Source organism: Anas platyrhynchos, chromosome 2, assembly GCF_047663525.1.
Source record: "Anas platyrhynchos isolate ZD024472 breed Pekin duck chromosome 2, IASCAAS_PekinDuck_T2T, whole genome shotgun sequence".
NCBI lineage: Eukaryota > Metazoa > Chordata > Aves > Anseriformes > Anatidae > Anas > Anas platyrhynchos.
Window position 1 is genome coordinate 54056382 of NC_092588.1, and position 15281 is coordinate 54071662.

General features: G+C 39.9%; 1 protein-coding gene across 2 annotated transcripts in view; it reads left to right on the top strand.

Moving 5' to 3' along the window:
- Positions 1–14856, top strand: part of COLEC12 (collectin subfamily member 12) — a 93598-nt gene extending 78742 nt beyond the window's left edge. For both annotated transcript variants that reach the window (XM_038174198.2, XM_027451978.3), the window contains exons 4-10: positions 3088–3186; positions 5759–6805; positions 8205–8693; positions 9132–9268; positions 10060–10169; positions 11866–12011; positions 13206–14856. In XM_038174198.2, the coding sequence (XP_038030126.1) occupies positions 3088–3186; positions 5759–6805; positions 8205–8693; positions 9132–9268; positions 10060–10169; positions 11866–12011; positions 13206–13225 (2048 nt within the window). In that variant the 3' untranslated portion in view covers positions 13226–14856. The remainder of the gene's footprint in view (positions 1–3087; positions 3187–5758; positions 6806–8204; positions 8694–9131; positions 9269–10059; positions 10170–11865; positions 12012–13205) is intronic.
- The last annotated feature ends 425 nt before the right edge of the window (positions 14857–15281 follow it).

Sequence of the window (15281 nt, forward strand, 5' to 3'; positions counted from 1 at the left end):
TGAAAATACAAAGCTATAATTTTTCTGGCATCAGGCAGTGTCAGGTTAAGGTGAACGGTTTTTCTGTGACTCACTCCATTAAGGGAAGCTACCATGCTCTCAGTTTGAATGTCTGGTAGCTTTCAGTCACTGGTCAGCTTGGTGGTTGGAGGTAATGCCAGGCAGGTAAGGCATTACCGATAATAGGATGCCCGTCTATGCTACTGCTTTTGAATGCAAGAACACCAAAAGCAGATTTGACCATGGGCCTGTACTCATTCTCCCCACATGGCAGTAGCAGGAAGGGATGCAAAAAGGTAAATAAGCCACAGCTTATGCTTGGGGAGAGAGTTTGGGCAGGAGACAGGTCAAGACCCCCAGGACCACAATTTGCTTGACAGTGGAAGCTAAGATCCTGCCCCTGTGCAAAGCAAATACATACAGACTTGCCCTCTGAGGGGAAACAATTAAAATAAATGAAATGGTTTGCCTGATAAAAGCTAATTCTGTACTCGATATCAGTTAATCTGGGTAAGACATCAGCAGCCTCACGTCATGTAGACAAAAAATCACCACCTTGTGAGCAGCCTTCTCTTTGCAGCCTCTCTAAACTAACATCTTCCTGCTAAGCATCATGTCAGCCCCTCCTGCTGCCTGGTCGCCAGATACACAGCAGAATTAAAAGCCCCTACCTTCTGCAAGGTGCTGGGGACTGAAAAACCCTTTAACAGTGATCCTTTGTGATCTTAGACAAAGTCCAGGCGCAGACTTCCACACATGCTACAGCCAGTTGTCAACAATATCAGTAAGGCGTCTGATTGAATTGCTGCTTCAACAAAATTTGGGGCTGCTTTACACAAAGAACATTCATGCTACAGAACACCTTCAGTCTTTTTAGTGTGGGCTTTTTTTCTTTTTTTTTCTTTTGGCAATGCAAATACCATATGCTGTTGTATCTGCAATTCCATCCACTCTCACCACCTGCCAGTGCAGGCTACTACATATTGATAGGATTTCTACTACTCTCATTTACTTTGGGCTCTTCAGGGGAATACTTTAATGTAAGTTTCCAGTGTTAGATTTCATTCAGCCATGACAACATTCTTGTTGTTATAGGACGGCATAAAGCCTCTGGTTTACAAACTTTAGATCTGAAATACACGCTGTCACTCACTTGAACTGCAAAAGGAAGTAACTACATTTTCCTGTCATTGCTGTTACATATATTCATTTGCCATCTCCAAGTGTACTGCATAACTGGAGCAAACAGGTGAGTATTACACTGAATTTAATTAACATAGGCAGTCTGACATCAGTAGTCAAGGCAAAAATTGAGCAAAAACATTTGGCGTGGCACTGCTTTCTAAATCCAGATGCTTTCATTGGGTTCTTTGTAAGTGCCCAGAGTGAGCCACGTCCTTCACAGTGACTATCTATAAACAAAGCAGAACATCACAGACTTAAAAAGGAGTTGCCTAGAGCTGGCCAGAAAGAAACACTAAGTATGGTCCACACGACCACTGTATATGGTATGTGCACCAGTGGAGTAGGAGGAGGACCTCAGCTACCTGAGCTCCAGCCTGTAAGACAGTCAGGAAGGACAAAGAGAGGACCAACTATGGCTTGGTGATTAGCAGGACAGCTGCCATCATCTCAAAGACTGAAATCTTCACCTTGACTGTATGTTAGTGCACACATAGAGCTGCTCTTTTACTGGGTGTTGTTAGCAGTACAGAAAGGAGAACGAAGGTAATTCACTGTAGGATGTTTGGTCACTCTGAAAATCTTGAGACTTTTTCTCAATCACAACTCCAATTACCTCGGTAGAGTTACACCAGAGATAATCTTGGTCTGCTGTTTGTCGTATTGGTTTGGGGAAGCATTAGAAGCCTGCTGTGTATCTGTGGTACCCATAGTCAGAAAAACAAGGGCAAAAGTTAATGAAGAAGGAGCCTATTGAAATGATCCTATTTCATGGCTGCAGATTACCTCACAAACAGAAAGAGTTAGTGGAATCCTCCACCCCACACAGGCCTACAGAATTGGTTTTGCTAAATAAAAATGTGGGAGACACCTTCCTTCTTCTGTCTGAAGGGAGGGCTGGCACAATACTGCATGCAGCCTCTCCCAGGTTTGGTACAGATTCGTTCTGCTCCCAGTGTAACCAAAGCACCAAATAATCAGGGGATGAGAAGTTTCTGCCCCTGGTTGTGGTTTGAATGCAAAAGCATGTTAGCATAGGTTTGGTGTGGAAGCTGAAGGGAGCTCCTAGCCTTGCAAACACTTCACTACATACTTTTCATCACTAGAAGCCACTCCATTTTTATTTGTTGTATTTTCTCTTTATTTGTTGTTCTTTTCCCATTTCTATATCAATTCCATCAAATCATCAGATTGTCTCAGTGACAAGAAAATGACTCAGACATTACAAAATAAAGAGCTCATCGGCGGAAGCCATGAATCTGGACTTGCTGACTGGCCACCATTTCAATCTTAATGAGTCAGAATGGTTTCAAGACCATTTTGAGTGATCCGTACCATTATCAAGATGTTTAAAAGTTTGTCCCAGCAGTATTTAATAATTATGTCTTCCAACTGCTATCTCAGACCAGAGTTTGCTAGCCAGGAGGCAATTCTTAATGATTAAAAGGCTCAGGAAAAAAAAAAAAAAAAAAGTCTCTTCATAGAGAGATGGCTCATAGCAAAATAAACAGAAGTCTTCTCGCATGTCTAAGCCTTTAGCAACCAGTCTATGTTTACCACACAACACTGTGCTTGTGAACATGGAAATACCATAAAAAGACTTGGTTCATGAGGAAAACTCATGATGAGGGATTTTCTCATTCATAAGGAAGATTGCTCCTGAGCAAACAAATGTGTGGTGACTGTCGTCAGAGTGAAGAACTGGAGGACTGCTGGGTTCCAGCAGCAGACAGGAGTTCATCTTTCAGCATTTCACAGAACAGCAGAAGTGTAGCGGCAAGCAATCAATTTTGAGGCTTTTATTGTGTTTGATGTTAGTGGTGTTCTTCTGGCTTGCTTTATAGTTTACTAGACTTTTTTCATAATTGTACTTCTTTCCTTAACATACTGTTCTCTTTTCCCTAGTTGTAGAAAAAATGGACAATGTGACAGGTGGCCTGGAAACATCCCACAGAAGATATACAGAAAAGCTCACAGAGGTGGAGAGTGGTCTGAAGAAATTAGGTAATCTACATGCTATCAAAGCCCCTTTGTATTCTGTCTTTGAGGTGGTCTGCTGGAAGATTGTGGCCAGAAATTTGTCAGAAAAAAACTCTGGCTATGACAAGATACAGCACTTCTATTCCAATTTCTCAAGTACTTAGGAAAACACTTAATAAAATTAAGACCACCTCTATCCAGGACATCATTTTAAGAATACTTTAATATTTACAGTTTCCACTGAAATCACTCTGAAATCATCTATACTTAAACACACACTTAAAAGTTGTCCTCAGGAGAGAGTCTTCTCTGAGTTAGAAATGCAAAATCTAACAGAAGCTGTTCCACAAAACAAGACATTCTGCATAAAATGAGTATGTTACCTAATTATCTTGATGCTGTTTTAGCCCTTAAGATTCAAAACTCATGGCCATTGTAAGGGGTGCACAAATAGTCAGCTATTCAAAAATCTTATGTCTGAGGCAAGTTGATAACTTCCATAAAGTGTGTCTTAAACATCTCAGGGAATTCAAAACACAAAGTTGTTATGAGTTCATGTCTCTCAAGTGTTATTACAGTTCTCAAATTTCAGGAAGATGGAAAAAGATCATGAGTAAGGATTCTACTCAATATATTTACATTTCTACCTTTCTTACTTGTCTGGAAAAGCAGCAGAGCTGTTTATTAACAACTTATAGGTACATAGAGTTTATAAAACTAGTTTTTATATAAATATTGATATGCACACACGTGTGTGCTTATGGAAATAAATTTTGTTTAGCTTCATAAACCATATATTGAGATATGTAGCTCTTCTAAAATTGACTAACTTGCAGCTTGATTATATTTTTTACAGCTTTTTTTCTCAAAAAATAAAATAAAAAAAAAAAGCCTGTATTCTGAAGTGCTGTATTCACACTGCATTTACTTCAAAGACATGGGATAATTCAGTGGCATGTAGTTTTGCTGATACCTAGAAGTAAATGTTACACCTTAAAGCACATGCAACCTTTTGTGTTTTTTCTTCTGATTAAATTAATCTCAACTTGGAGCACCTTTGATTCAGATCATCCCAGACATTTTTACACACTGCTGGATGGATGGCCAGTGAGATGTTCAGGACAGTCAGTTCCCAAATAAGTGGACTTGCTATTGAGGAAATTAAAAAAGTTACAGGGCAGTTTTGTGGGTGGCATAAAGGTAAGAGAACTGTAGTAGGGTTAGAGGGATACCAGCATGTGGTAAATGAGAGACAGGCCTTCAGGGATTAGCTGTATGTGGACCTGGCAGTTGTCAGATCTGTGTGAGGAACACAATATAATCTGAGCTGCAGCTGAGAGGTAAACATAGAGTCAGAGCTGAGAAGATCCTGGAGCGAGACAAACGGCAGGGAGAGGAACTGTGCTTGGGAACATGTCCATCCATGAAAGGCTCCATAAACACTTCAGACTGAAGTCTCTCTCACAAGTCACCATTTGCTGTTAGCCATCAGGACTCTCACAAACACAGAAGAAAGCTCCATACAGAGCCATATTCATAGTTTATGAAAACCATCCTACCCTCTCTTGGAGACATCAGAAATGACAAACTTCAGACTGTAATTCATAAATATAGCTATACTTAGATGGGACAAAAATATATGGTCTGTGTGTAGCAGAGGGAAGTGATTGAGGTCAAGAAAGGGAATCTTCCCTCAAAGTGAGTGTTGACTGCTTATTTCTTTGGTTTCTGTGTCCTGGATGATGAGCTGTGCAACCTCAAAAGCTTAATCACACTCAGAAAAGCTCCCAGAAGAATACTGTAGAGCACTGCAAGCAAGAGCTGAGATGTTCCTCAGTGATTAGAGTTTTGCCTTCCTGAAACACAGAACATGAGGAAACAATAACAGCAAAAGAAATGTTATTAGAAGCAATAGTGGTATGTTTGAGAGAAAAAAAAAAAAAAAAAAAAAAAGGAAATCTATCATATCCTGTCATGTCTGGAGTACCCTGCTGGCAAAGCTTTTGTTTCTAGCCAGACTGTTTTAAAATAGGTATTAAAACTATTTTAAAACTAAACCCAAAATTAAAAAAAAATAAATTAAAAAAAAAAATATATATATATATATATATATGTACTAAATCACTATGAAGATACTTCACCTGGCAGAAAAAGGAGGAAGAAAATATGAAGTGCTTGAATTTACTTCTGAGGTTTCAGCAAAAGCCATCTGTAACTTCAAAATATAAACCTTCTGATCCCTCTTTAGTATTTTGAATTCTGTTTACCATTCAGTTTTCATTCAAAATGCAAGCACTGTTTGACTGTATATATTCATCATAGTTTCTAACAGTAGGTTTTCCCATATATGACAATCAAATTGCCATTTTGCTCTCCTCAGCAAGATACAAGGTCTTTGTCTATTTGACTTCTACTCTGTCTAATGACAAAACTTTGTTTAGTGTTTTTTCTTGTCTGGAAAATGTATTGTAGAAGTTCTATTGACAGAATGGATATCCCTACTGTACTTAAAATATATTGTAATTCTTAATACTGTGTTGTAAAAAAATCATCCTAAAGATTTTTTTTTTTTTTTTTTTTTCTCCCTGTACAACAGATGACCAAGCTGGACAAAAAGCCATGAATACTAACACTGAACTGTCTAGCTTCAGATCTGACATTCTGGCTCTTCGTCAGCAGCTGCATGACATTGCAGAGAAAACTACCAGAAACAAAGATACACTGGAGAAGCTGCAAGAGTCTGGAAATGTTCTAGATGATAGACAGAGCCAAATGAGAAGTGCCTTAGATAGTAACTCTTTCATGATCATCAGTGTCAATAAGACTCTTCAGGCATATACTGGCTATATCAACAATCTTCAACAAGACACAAGCGATATCCAAACAAATTTGCAAAACCAAGTGCATTCTCATAATGTGGTCATCATGAACCTCAACAACTTAAACCTGACACAAATACAGCAAAGAAATCTTATCAGTGTCCTTCAGAAGTCAATGGAAGATACGAGTTTGGCTATTCTAAGAATAAAGAATGACTTTCAAAATCTACAGCAGGTTGTCCTTCAGGCCCGGAAGGACAATGACTGGCTTAAGGAAAAAATACAAAATTTACAGACTTTGGCTGCCAACAACTCAGCATTGGCAAAAGCTAACAATGATACACTTGAAGACATGAACAATCAGCTCAGCTCTTTCAGTGGACAAATGGAGAACATCACCACAATTGCCCAAGCCAACGAACAAAATCTGAAGGATCTCCAGGAACAGCATAAAGAATATGAAAACAGAACTGCTGCCAAATTCAACCAGCTAGAAGAGAGGCTCCAGGTCTTTGAGACTGACATAGTTAACATCATTAGTAACATCAGCTACACTGCTCACCATCTACGGACACTGACTAGCAATCTCAATGAGGTCAGGACAACTTGTACAGACACCTTAAGTAAACATTCAGATGAGCTGATTTTTATGAACAGCACACTAGCCAATATTCGTTTAGACTCTGCATCTCTGAAGATGCAACAGGATTTGATGAGGTCAAGGTTAGATGTTGAAGTTGCCAATTTGTCAGTAATCATGGAAGAAATGAAGCTGGTAGATTCCAAACACGGCCAGCTCATCAAGAACTTCACTATCCTACAAGGTATGCAGGTTCTCTAGTGATGCCCATAACAGTCTTTGATGAATTCCTATTTGCAATATGGTAGTTCTGAGGAAGTTAGTGCATGTTGGTACACAGTCCTGGGGTTTTCCATTGTCTAATACTAAATTTTGGAAATGTATATGTAGCCTGAATTTTCCTTACTAATTTTCCTATGACTTCTTTACATGCCTAGAATGGGGATGTTATGAAAGAAGGTTCTGACTTAGCAAAATTTTTTTCTGACTGACTACATGGATCTGCTTTTCATTTAGTTTCTAAAATAAGCTAGTGAAGGTGTGGAACCTCAAAAAACCAATCCCTGCTAAGGAGGAAATGGCTTAAAAATATATATTGGACTATTCCCAGAAAGGTCCACCCTTACTGAAAAACAAGTTGCTATTTTACTTTAAGCCAGTTGTTAGTCTGCCAGAAAACATCCTACTTTGCTTAGTTTTTAATCCTGGGATACTTTATTTTCTTCAGAAAGAAACAGCATCAAGTTTAGGAGGTTTCTCCCAGCTAAATGAAAAGATTGCTCATATTGCCAACCTATTGGGAACCAGCCAGGCTTAAAATTCTAATCATAAACAAAAATTTGTTGTTCCAAATAGACTATGCCTGAATTAGAGCCAAGATTGCAAGTCAGTAACCTTAAGCTTTTTCATTTAAACCAGGTCTAAATGACTCTAGTTGAAGAATTTCGTATCTTTTTAAATGATGTTGAAAATATGTATATATATGCAAAGTATTTACTCATCCATGAATAGAATCCAGAATTATTGTTTATAAATGAAAATCTGCCACAATATTACTATTTCCTACCATGTGTATTGTTCTGTTTCCTGTTATAACCTAACAACTAATGAATTGTACTGGCCTTTCCCATAGATGTCCTATTGCACACTTTCCACCTTTTTTGTCTCTTTTTGACAACCCGTTATTGACAGAGTAAGAAAGAAGGCGTTACAGGAGTGATGTTGTAGTCCTGTAGTCTAAGAGAAGAACGAGGAGAAAGGAGTGTAGAGGAATGGGAGAATGGGAGCATCAACACACAGTACTGCATGAATAACCAGCACAGAGCATGTGTTGTAGGGATTGGTACCTCAGCTGGTCACCTGGGGCATCATGGCACTGTCCAGTTCACAGGACAAGGTGCATCAGATGATTTTCTTCTGAATCTTGTATTTCATGTAGGCTTAGGAAAGAGAAATTGCGTATAATGCCTGAGAAGCAGATGTATTTTTACAACTACTGTTCAAAGTAGATGTTAGCATAGTTTTCACAGTGCTGCATGTCCAGTGTTGCTGGTCTGAGGTATTATATCAAACAAGGCCCCCGAATGGTGTTTTTGTTTTGTTGTCTGTTTGTATCCCCACTTTGACTGCTTACATTATTTCAGGCCCTCCTGGTCCAAGGGGACCTAAAGGTGACAGAGGCCCACAAGGTCCTCTTGGCCCTGCTGGCCTAAAAGGACAAAAAGGAGAAAAAGGAGAGCCTGGACCACCAGGACCTGCAGGTGAAAAGGGTCCACCCGGGCCAATTGGGCCACCAGGAGAAAAAGGAGGGAAAGGTTCAAGAGGATCACCGGGCTCCAAAGGTCAGAGAGGTTCTCCTGGCAAGACGGGTCTGCCTGGACCAAGCGGGGACCCAGGACCACCAGGACCACAAGGCAAAGATGGTCCACCTGGGCCACAAGGCCCACCAGGATTTCAAGGCCTCCAAGGAACTGTGGGAGAGCCAGGAGTACCAGGACCTCGAGGACTACCTGGGCTACCTGGAGTCCCTGGGCTGCCTGGTCCAAAGGGCCCACCTGGCCCACCAGGGCCACCAGGTCCCGGGATGCCAATGGCACTACAGAGTGAACCTACGTCGGTGCCTGAGGCTAATGGTAAGCTATCGAAACACTGCATGCATATTTTACTGAGATCCAAATATATTTAGCAGAGGGTGGACACCAGAGTTAGTGGTTCAAATAACCTCTGCTACATTAGACTTAATCTTTGAGATTCATCATAAGGAGCCCTGTCAAATGAAGCTATGCTTGTTGATCTTCATAGGCGTGATCTGAATCTAAGTTAATATTTACAGCTAAAGAAAAATCAGTTGTGTGAGTAATAAATAATTGCCTTGGCCACACAGTTTAACCTTGATTTCACAGTGTCAGGACCTTGGTAAATAAATTCTCAAATGATATCTAAGTATTTTATATGGCAGCACATTGTAGATGGGTGTGGGATCCTCCATTTATTATCAGCCAAATGCAGAAAATTACCACTGGCTCATTGATTTCAGTAACTGGTTTAACGCAGAAAAAATCACATCGTAGGTTGTTCTCCTCATTGGAAGAACTACACAGAAAAGTGCTACTACATTTCAAATGAAAGAGAAATCTTCGAAGAGGCAAAGTTATTCTGTGAAGAGAGGGCATCACACTTGGTTATTATAAACAATAAAGAAGAACAGGTAACTAGGTTTTGTTTTTGTTTCTCGAGGAGAGTCTGAAATTTAGCAGGTGGAAGCCACAGGGCAAGTGGGAAGCTGAAAGCGTCATGAATTCATATAGTGAAGGAGACGTGGTGGTTGACTCCAGTTAGCTTTTTGTCCACCTTCTGCCTGCTCAGCAGTTATTCCATGTGCAGGACAGCATGAGCAGAGCAACTCACCCTGATGGTTGTGGGCACAGAGCACATAGAAAGGCTGGCGAGAATTGGAGTTTTGAACCTTTGGAGATGCAGTCCAGTTTGGCTTGCATATTATCCAAAATTGGGGGGCAAGGTCTGCAGTGTTGAAAATAATTTATTTTTAAATTTCCTTTAAATATATGCAGCCTAAGACTTCTGTGACATAAGTGTTTTTAACATAACTATATAAATCTAGCTGTACTTTTAGTACTGTTCAACATAATTATTCAGTGGCTATGTGGCAGTGGGAATGTCAAGATACAATTGCTTACTGTCTGGGTTTTTTGGTGTTTTTGTTTGTTTTGTTTTTTCAATTTATAGCTATAAGAAGTTGGCTGTGACTTTATGTCAATCTAATTTTGATGACTAGTCCTCTCTACCGCACCTGCAGGTAGCAGTATGGATTCTAGGCAGGGGGTCACAAGGCAAACTCCTAAAACTTATCTTCAGCTTATAAAAATTCCTCTGGCCATTCCTTCTCTGACAGCAAAGATGCTCATGAAGTCAGAGTATCTTATTAGCTCCAAAGACTGTTGTGTTTGCATGTTATGGACTAAGATCTTCCTTCCACAGCAATGGATAAAAAGGCAGATTGCAGGGAAAGGCAGCTTCTGGATTGGACTTACAGATTCAGAGAAGGAAAATGAATGGAGATGGGTGGACGGATCCTTACCAGATTACACGTACGTAAATAAAAACAATAGTGTTTATTTTCTGCAGATGCTACCACTCTTGCTGACACTTCTGAAAACAGCATCTAGAAATTATCCAACGGATCCAGAGTTTTGTAGATGCCAATGAAATAATTCTTCACTGAGGGTGCTGCTGAACTGTTTTTTTTCTCTCTGCCTTCTTCATGCACACAGCTTTATTTCCTTGCCAGGAGGAAAACTGAACACTGAATGAAAGAATCACATAACTACACACACAGTGTTTCTTGCCAAAACATTTGCTCCTGACTTTTATTACAAAGTTGAGATGGAAAGCACAGACTTTTTTCTGTCTTGGTTTGATTTTTCCTTATTTGCATTATAACTGGCTATAAATAGAGTGCTCGTTCTGATAAAAAATGACCAGCTTTCAGATAAAGCCCAAATCCAAGTGGAAAGCATTAAACATAAGGAAAATGCATGAAATTAGGGTGTCTAAGCTTTGGCCAGCTGAGAACTGAATTGGCAGCTCTCCAGGAATCCTAGGGCTACACCTAATTTGTCCTAAATGGAACAGATTGCAACCACCCAAATTTTTAATACCGAGGAGTGGACTGAAGAGTTTACAGATCTGAGCATGCTGTGCAGCAGAAAAACAGGCTCAGTCAGTCAGATGTTACGAAATGATTAGCTGTGATTTCATTGGTGTTCATTTTGATGAGAAACATGGAAAAAGTCAGATGCATTTCAAGTGAGACATAATATTTTTCCCTTTTTCTCCCTCCCTGTTTTCATTTTTCTTCCTCTTTATGGCAGCACTGTGCCCAATTTCCACTTCAGCCACTGCTTTCAACAGATTTCCACCACCCCATGGTTTTAGGTGCCCTGTAATAAACTCAGAGCTGTCAGTTACTGATTTTCAAAGTATTTCATTATTTCTGGAAAGCCATGTGTCCTCCCAGGTGCCTGGTAAGACGCTGTGTGTCAGGCAGGCGTGTTTTCTAGCTGAGCATGGACCATATCAGCCAGCAATCACAAGCTCCAGTCAATAACCTGTTCCTTCAGGAAAATGGAGCTTTTAAGTCCCAAGGCTGGAAGTGTTTCTCACGTGTCAAACAAAAACAGGATGAGGAAACACTTGCTGTAAGCTCTTTACATGCTGAGTTAAGTTTCACCATCAAGGCTAATAATCTCGAAAGACATGTAGATACATATTTTGTACATTCTTTATAGGCTCAAAAGTTCACTTCCTGTTGAAACACCAATCTGTAAAACAAATAAATCCTAGCTGTGCCTTCTGAGAGGCCCGTCTCAGTGTAGACATTGAAGAAGGCACCGTGCTGCCATGGTTTGCAGTGCTAGCAAGCTGCCGGCTCGTCGCAGTACCGTCTGCTGGCAGGAATGAAGTGCACAGACTTTGCAGGTTTGGAACGATGCACACGGAGCACAGAGCACACTCCCACTGTATGTGCATGTACATTCAGAAACTAAAATAAAGTTCATCGGTCTAATTTTAGGTCTTTGAGTTTTGGCAGCCCGAGGCCGAATAGATTCCCTTCTCTGTTATACATCTGTTTTCCATTTCCAATGAGAGTCATGTATTGTTTGTCTCTATGTGTATTTCCCGTTCGGAACAGATCTCATGATGTTTTTGTTAATTTCTTGTGGTTGAAAAACTGTCATGTGTGCTGCGTTGTGCAATAATATCTATTGCTTTTTTTGTTGAAAGAAACTGGAAAAACGGTCAACCTGATAACTGGAGCCATGGGCATGGGCCAGGGGAAGATTGTGCCGGGTTAATCTATGCTGGGCTCTGGAATGACTTCTACTGTGAAGATGTTAACAATTTCATTTGTGAAAAAGACATGGACAAAGGTAAGTCAGGCACTTGGTTTGGTTATTTCACCCTACTGACAGCCAAATTCAAGTCAATTTTGCACAGGTAGTGGGGACATGATCCAGCCATAAAGCTAGTTGCAATGGCAGTGCTAATACTCTGTGTAAAATGGATGATGGATTGATCACACTCTGGAAAAGCAGCCGCCAGACTGAGTGCAGGCATGACATGTTCTATATCTTGGCCATCTCCTGCAGACTTGAAATGTGCCTAAAATTTCAGGCATGATTTGGCACATGTGTTCCAGACCCTGGCCACAATGGGAGCTGTTTTTATAAACTCAGCGGCTAAGCAGGGGGGAAAGCTGGCCATTAGGGTGGCCCAGAAACCAGCCTTCAAAAAACAAATAGACTCTGTTTTGAGAGTTTGTGCCATACAAGGCACTTGGTGACTGCTAAGGAGGTCTTAAAATTCCCACTAGCAATGCTGCCAAGAGATGTCCTATAGTGCAAGGAGGCTGGGTCCATTTGCCATGCAACTGCTCTGTTGCAAATAATGGCAATTGAAGTGGAGGGCTCATAAACGGCCAACATGTCCAAGCAGTCACCCAGGTGGTTTCCACAGGGGTTCTCTTTCTGGGTGTGCAGGCATTTCTGCAAACGGCAGAGTGCAGGTGGTTCACATGGCTTCTTAGAGCACAGCCCTGCCATCATAGAGCAAGGTGGTAGCTGTGTTCATGGTGGTGCTCTGCTTAGATGTTATCACCTACATACAGCCCGGTGTAGCATTGCTTTGCCAAGAGTGCCTGGCTGCTCTGGTTGCAAACGTGTAGGCTGAATTTCAGTGAAGGTAGATGGAAATGTCAGCTACTGCCAAAAATACATCCCATCCACAAAAACATCCCCCTAAAGCAAAGCAAAACAAAACAAAGTGCTGAACAAGCTTTGTCTGTGTATAACCCTGTTCTAGGGTTCTACAGTGAAGGACTGTATGTAAGTAACAACATAATGTGCCCTCGTCATCCTACATACATTTGTTATTTTAGCAAAGCTTCATAGTTTACAAATATTTATCCACCAGGATTTACATATACTGCATATGAATCCACTTAAATTTTTAACATACCTTGATCTCAGTAAGCTTTCTTTTTGGAAATGTGTTTAATCTTCACAAGCCTTTTATGTGATGATTTTCTTTTTCTGTTTGTTTTTCTTTTTTCTCTCGTCCTGTAGGGCAAATAGTTGGAGTGTAACAGGCTGTGACTTTACAGATACCTACATATTATGGAAATTTACTTCAAGAAAAAGAAAATCCTGGGAGAGAGCAACATTGCCTAAAAAATTCAAAACAAAACAAAACAAAAGCAAGCACTGAAAACTGGTTTAAATGCATAAAGGAATTCAGCAGCAACTCTTCTTCAGCATCCTACAATTGTTTGAGGCCTTTCTACCCACAGCATCAGGAAATACTGTTGGACTAATACTGTTATAGATTTTCTTCCCAACCAGTAACCACATACATAAGCAACTTTTGTCTTCTGGAAGAAGACATTCTGTCAATCTGAGTAAGACTGTTGGCCACTCATCTATAGAAAAAAACATAAAACAACTGTGTACACAGTGTGTTTCATTTGCTAAAATCCCAAATGTAGGAAAATTATACAGATACACGAATATATAGATTTATATAAATATATATATATAGTCCAACTCTTATCAATAATATGGAATATACTTTTAAGAGCTTTTAAAACTTTGTATTTTTGTACAAAATATTTGCTTTTTACAATTGTTCTCTTTTTTACTGACTTTTTTTTTTTTTAATAAATATAGTGCACAGGGGCCAAAGAAAAAAAAAATAAGGTACTAATAAATCATTAAGGTTTGCTACCAGGCCTAGTTCAGCTATAGAGAAATATTTTTCCAGTTAGAAATATTTGTACTTTCCCAGATGACTTGTTCTGGATAAATAACTTTTTAAACAGATTTTAGGTAGTGTTTTTCTTATTTTATGCAATCTAGTCTGCGTGTGTAACAATTGAGTTGACTAAGGACTAGATACTCATTGTAGCTCTGATTTCAGCCAGTGTTCCATCAGGATTCTCCGCAAAGACCATGTTAATAAAAGTTTTTCCTTCCTTCTTTCTTGCCTTCCTGCCTAGCTTTCAGCCTTCTTCCACTCATGAGGAAATGCCACAGAAGTTGAAATGTTTTCATTCCTTCTTCCTGTTTGTGAGGAATCCTGCCCTCATAGGTGCTACCCGCATTGTAAGTCAAGCCCAGGGGACAGATTCTATGGAAACAGAAACAAAAGAGCTGCACATACTAAATCAAATATGTTTCTTTTCAAGACAGATTTCAAAATTTGGTAATAAAAACATGCCATACTCAGAGAAGTCTTGCATTTCTCCAAAATACTTTGTAAAGTGATCTCTCTATTTTCTTGGACCAGTACTTCTCTCCCAAACAAACTGGAAAATAAAATATGCTACAAACAGAAAGCAGTGTGGCTAAATGAGATGATATCATCAACCAGACAGTTTCCTCCACAGTCCCATGAGCCGTTGTCTAGGCAGCAGTGCTGCTTATCAGGAATTAAACAAATTAGCGACCTGTTGAAGTTCATTAGCAGAAACCCTGGTTTTGGTTCACAGTTTTTATACTCTTCATATGGCCACACTCTATACCACAAGGGAAGTTGTTTTGGCTTCTTCTGCTGGAGAGTTGTTTTTCCTTTGCCTCCTGACCTGCCATTTACCTTGGCTGAATGCAGATGAGGTTGTTGAAATACTCCAGCTCTGTTGGAAAGAGACAAGGTTTTGTACTTCAGATTTTCAAATATTGCTCCTAAGAAGATCCAATTAAAGGTTGCTGCTTTCTGAAATCCCACACTCCCTCCAGTGTTCATTTTTTGGGTGAGGGTGGGGAGAGAATGACTTTTAAAGTACAATTTACTTAAAGAAAATGCACAAAATATTACATTTGGGAATCCGTCCTGTGGCATATACTAGATGTGAGACAGGAAAAAAACGAAAATTGCACATATTTAATTAAAAGCAAAAGGTCTGTGTATTGCAGCTACACAGCCCATGTGTCTCCATCTTGGAGGCAAAGCCTTTCCTGAGATGCACTGCTTTTCCTGAGGCTTTTCTGTTGGCTTTCTCATCACATTTCATGCCAAACGCCCTGTCATGTTGGCCCTAGGAGCTGTGTGTAGATGCATGCTGTAGTGTTTACCTATATATTGTACATTGTCTATGGAGATTATGTTAAGCTGCTATTTTTGGATAACAAGGTACAAAACTATTG